Source organism: Salvelinus namaycush, chromosome 27 (assembly GCF_016432855.1).
Source record: "Salvelinus namaycush isolate Seneca chromosome 27, SaNama_1.0, whole genome shotgun sequence".
NCBI lineage: Eukaryota > Metazoa > Chordata > Actinopteri > Salmoniformes > Salmonidae > Salvelinus > Salvelinus namaycush.
This window is the reverse complement of record NC_052333.1, coordinates 26,299,162-26,304,669: the sequence shown is the minus strand read 5'-3', so window position 1 is coordinate 26,304,669 and position 5,508 is coordinate 26,299,162. Positions and strand designations below refer to the sequence as shown.

The following is a 5,508-nucleotide window of genomic DNA, read 5'->3' as shown; positions in this document are numbered from 1 at the left end:
CCTACTAGTTTTCTGGTTTAGGGGACTTCAGAACCAGATAACAACCCCAGAATTACCCCTTTACCTGGTTGTTATCTGGTTATATCTCCAGATGACAACCAGGCTGAACCAGGTAAAGCTGTCTTTTTGTTGTCACTAAAAAGATATGTATAAAATACATAATTTTACAATAAGTATATAAACTGACCATGACGCGTCTTTCTTCTCAACGCAGTTAAGCCTAAACCACACCCTGTTATTCAGAGGGGCGTTCTACAACGCTTTGAGAACTCTCCAAGTCTCCAAGTCTGTCACGCCCTGACCTTAGAGAGCCTTTTTATGTCTCTGTTTGGTTTGGTCAGGGTGTGATTTGGGGTGGGCATTCTATGTTCTTTATTTCTATGATTTGTGTTTCTATGTTTTGGCCGGGTATGGTTCTCAATCAGGGACAGCTGTCTATCGTTGTCTCTGATTGGGAATCATACTTAGGCAGCATGTTTTGCCACCTTAGGTTGTGGGATGTTGTTTTTTGTTAGCTCTACGTAGCCTACGGAACGTGACGTTCGTTGTTGTTTTGTTGTTTTGTTTGGTGATTTAAAAAGAAGCATGAACATGTACCACGCTGCACCTTGGTCTCATCCTTCCGACGAGCGTTACAAAGTCTGGACGGGAATATCACGTAGCGCTAAATTTCAGTCACTGATTAATAACATTTGCCCATGTACTTCAAGATTGAAAAATATAATAACATAATGTCATGGACCGAGCTAGCCATTGACGTCCCTTAACGCTCAAAGACAGATTCAATGGCTGTAGCATAGTGTATTCGACAGAATGATTAGCTAATAAATATTTGAGAAATTATGAATAATAAGCATATGCTTTTACCTGATAATAGACTACTAATAATAATATAACAACTTCAAATACTGAGCTAGTAACGTTAAGTAGCCTAGGTTAGCTTAGCTGACCTTCAATAGAGGGAATTCAGCAGAGTTCTCTGAGACATTTTTACAACTCATTGAAACTCTGAAAATAAATACATTGGCAAATGTTACCAAACATGATAATAATAGGCCTGCATTACGGTAGGCAGCTAATTTTTCAATTACACTTTCCTTCCTTACCTTGGAAGGTCACTGTCTCCGCGCTTATCGCCTGTGAGTGAGACAATGGGAGTGTAGTAGAACGCCCCTCTGAATAACAGGGCGAGGTTTTGGTTTAACTGTGTTGGGAAAAAGAATGACGCGACCATGACGTTGAAAAATACGTTAGGCTGACATCATTTCAACCAGTCTTGCCTGCTGGGTCAATGAGCCTGTTTCTAATGTCTCTGTCTTGTCCTCATGTGTCAAGGGATGGGGACGGCCACCAGGACTCCAGGGACAACTGTCCAGACGTCCCTAACAGCTCTCAGCTGGACTCAGACAACGACGGCATCGGCGACGAATGCGACGATGACGACGACAACGATGGCATTCCAGATGCGGGACCTCCCGGGCCGGATAACTGCCGTCTCATCCCCAACCCCAGCCAGACAGACACTGACAGTATGGAAGGAGTCACAGTGAAAGAAATGCTTTGTAGCCCAGTCTTAACAGGATTAAAGGCCTAATCTGTTACTTTACTTTCCAGACACGCACAGAGGGGGGGCACTTTTTACTGGAAATTAAAGTTAGATTAGAATTTCATATTCTGTTTTAAATGTTTTGGAATTTTATTGGCCTGCTGACAAGCTACCACAGGGACCTATGTATGTTTGTCCTAAAATATACTGTATGTCATACCAGAGTAACCTATTTTTCTATATACTCCCATCCCCATCAGTGTTCTCAGAGTGGTATATTTTGTGTTTTGATCTCTCCCTCTGTCCCCCTTGTCCAATCAGGAAATGGCATTGGTGACATGTGCGAGAATGACTTTGACAATGACTCAGTGATAGACTTGATTGACGTGTGTCCAGAGAGCGCTGAGGTCACAATGACCGACTTCAGAGCCTATCAGACAGTCATCCTGGACCAGGAGGGCGAAGCCCAAATTGACCCCAACTGGATAGTGCTCAATCGGGTGACCATTTGGAATATTCCCAGATAGAAAACAAACATTATATTGTATGTACTTTAATTAATTAAGAATTGTTCTGGAATTTTGTTTTAGGGTATGGAAATTGTTCAAACCATGAACAGTGACCCTGGTTTGGCCATAGGTAAGTAAGTCTGTAAACCTCCTTCTACCGCTCGGTGTATCTTTCTGTCTGTCTGTCTTTCTTTCCTCCTCCCCCTGTCTTTATCCCACTTTCTCTCAGTTTTAAATGAAGCTGTATCAATAAAGAGCATGACAAGTCAAGTATCTCTCTCTCCCTCCACCTGATCCCCACCAGGCATCACAGCCTTTAATGGGGTAGACTTTGAGGGGACGTTCCACATCAACACGGCCACGGACGATGACTATGTTGGCTTCATCTTCGGCTACCAGGACTCGTCCAGCTTCTACGTGGTCATGTGGAAACAGATGGAGCAGACCTACTGGCAGTCGCTGCCTTTTAGGGCCATTGCCCAGCCAGGCCTGCAACTGAAGGTGGGGCACACAGAACACTGCATCTGTTGGCTTTAAAGGGACATTACACTCCAACATCAAACGTGTGTCAGATGATTTCAGACCTTCAAAGTTGTCTTATGTCAATAGGAGTACACATCCCACCCCCATCCTGTTGTGTTGTTCCAGCTACATGCCTCAACATCAAACGTAATAGATATTAGATTACCACAGCCAAACACTTGACTTTACTCCTTCTGCTCAACAGGCAGTTAAGTCACGTACAGGTCCCGGTGAGTACCTCCGTAATGCCCTGTGGCACACGGGCGACACCCCGGGTGAGGTCACCCTGCTGTGGAAGGACCCCAGGAATGTGGGCTGGAGGGACAAGACATCATACCGTTGGCACCTCAGCCACCGCCCGCAGGTGGGCTACATCAGGTGAGCAAAACATCAAAGGGCATTACAGCCACAAATGCTCTACTCCTAGTATTCTCCTGCCAATGCACTTCGTCATCACAAACGTTCATCACTATTTAAATGAGCCGTTTTCTGTATAGAGATAGATCTATAGCTCTTTATGGCTATCTGTATATAATTCAGATTATGCACTGAATGTACAGAGCATTAGAAACACTATCCTAATATTGAGTTGCACCCACTTTCCCCTCAGAACAGCCTCTATTCGTCGAGGCATGGACTTTACAAGGTGTCAAAAGCGTTCCACAGGGATACTGGCCCATGTTGACTCCAATGCTTCCCACAGTTGTGTCAAGTTGGCTGGATCTCTACTCCGAATAGCTTGTTCCATCTCATCCCACAGATGCTCAATTGGATTGAGATCTGGTGACTGGGCAGGCCACTGCAGTAAGCCGAATTCACTGTCATCTTTGTGGAACCATTCCTAGACAAGCGTATCCTTGTGGCATGGGACATTATCCTGCTAAAGAAATCTATTCGCAGATGGACACTGCTGCCATGAAGGGATGCACCTGATTGGCAATGATGTTCAGATATCTTGTGGCATTCAAACGTTGCTCCACTTTTATTAAGGGGCCCGATGTGTGCCATGAAAACACACCCCACACCATCACACCATCACCACCAGCCTGCAATGTTGACACGCGCCATGATGGATACATGTAATGGTTTTCTCCATACCCTAGTCCTCCCATCAGCGTGAAACAGCAGGAACCGGGATTCTCCATTGTCCAGTGTTTTTGTTCCTTAGCCCACTGCAACCGCAGTTTATTGTTTTTCTCTGAAAGAAGTGGAAATCTGTAAGGTCGTTGGTTTCCATACACCATTCGTGTCAAGGTACGACGAATTGTGCATTCTTTTATGGGTCATTGGGCACCAATGTTATACTGGACTGTAGCCCGTCTATTGCTCTGCACAATTTGTGCCAGCCTCCTTTGTCCTCTTTAATAAATTACCTGTTGTTGGCTGGATGTCCTTTGGGTGGTGAACCATCCTTGATACACACAGGAAACTGTTGAGAGTGAAAAACCCAGCAGCGTTGCAGTTCTTGACATACTCAAACCAGTGCCCCTGGCACCTACTACCATATCTGTTTCAAAGGCACTTCAATCTTTTGATGACATCAATAAGGGATCATAGCTTTCACCTAGATTCACCTGGTCACTCTATATCAGGGAAAGAGCAGGTGGTTTGCACACTCAGTGTATAGAGAGATCATTGTGTATACCCATGTCACAGGGTGAGGCTGTATGAAGGCATGACATTGGTGGCAGACTCTGGCGTGGTGGTGGACACCTCAATGAGGGGCGGGAGGCTGGGCGTCTTCTGCTTCTCCCAGGAGCAAATCATCTGGTCCAACCTGGGCTATCGCTGCAACGGTACGTCAACGCTCTCAGAAGATCATTTTCTTGAATTTGAATTTAACCTGGCTATGTTATAATATTTCTTTCTATATTTTTCCATCAGATACTGTACCAGAGGACTATGAGTTCTACCGCAAGCAGATCCACGTCAGGGTGTGACTGAGCCTTGCACAGCATCTGTGCAGATACACAACATCACCTGTGCCTTCACTGTATCTTGCGTGTGTGTGTATGGTTGTGTGTGTGTTTTTAAGGTACATTTACTTTAATGTGGGGCTCTTTCTGTCTTTAGCCCACACCACGACCTTACACCTGACTGCAGGTTGGTCAAGTCAAGAGTTTAAGATTGTTTGACAAAATAAAAGCTTTTATTATTATTATTATTATTATATAAAATGATGAATGAAAGCTACTTTTAAGGAATTAGGATCGTGAAATCCTAAGGTACATGACTATGTGTATAAGGGAAAATGAATCACATATGTTTGAAAAGTGTAAAATCCTACTCTTAGACTTAAACTGAGCATCATAAAGGTTTCAGACTCACAGTTGACGTCACATTACAGACCACTGAATCCACTGTTAAATTGTACAATATTTGTCATGATGAAGGGTTAACTTAACCCAAGGGTGAGTTTATAAGGAATTTTAAAATTGTTATTTTTATGAGGAGCATCGAGACAGACCTATCTGGAAGCCTGTGAGAAACCAATTGCACGGTAATAAACATCCAAATATATATATATATTTTTGTGTGTTTGCATGTAAACCATAATACTAGAATACTAATACTCGCCAATCCAACATATGCATAACGTTCATTGGCCACGTTTACACAGGCATCCTAATTCTGATCTTTTTTTTCACTAATTGGTATTTTAAGTGACTAGATCTGATGTGTGTCACGATCGTCTTCGTGAGAGAGAGTGGACCAAGGCGCAGCGTGTGGAAAATACATCTTCTTTTATTGAGAAGAGAGAGAAAACACGAACCGAACACTATACATAAACAGAAACAAAACAACAAACGACCGTGAAGCTACAAACGTTAGTGCACACACAAGCTACAAACGTTCAACATAGACAACACCCCACAAAAGCCTACTGCCTATGGTTGCCTTAAATATGGCTCCCAATCAGAGACAATGAAT

The 5,508-nt window shown here is 43.5% G+C and overlaps 1 protein-coding gene across 1 annotated transcript in view; it reads left to right on the top strand.

Moving 5' to 3' along the window:
* The window catches only part of LOC120022266 (thrombospondin-3b-like), a 30,432-nt gene extending 25,329 nt beyond the window's left edge, over positions 1-5,103 (top strand). The window contains exons 17-23 of the mRNA XM_038966158.1: positions 1,336-1,529; positions 1,868-2,046; positions 2,137-2,185; positions 2,360-2,556; positions 2,783-2,955; positions 4,234-4,373; positions 4,462-5,103. Coding sequence (XP_038822086.1) covers positions 1,336-1,529; positions 1,868-2,046; positions 2,137-2,185; positions 2,360-2,556; positions 2,783-2,955; positions 4,234-4,373; positions 4,462-4,517 — 988 coding nt within the window. The 3' untranslated portion in view covers positions 4,518-5,103. The remainder of the gene's footprint in view (positions 1-1,335; positions 1,530-1,867; positions 2,047-2,136; positions 2,186-2,359; positions 2,557-2,782; positions 2,956-4,233; positions 4,374-4,461) is intronic.
* Positions 5,104-5,508: the final 405 nt, after the last annotated feature.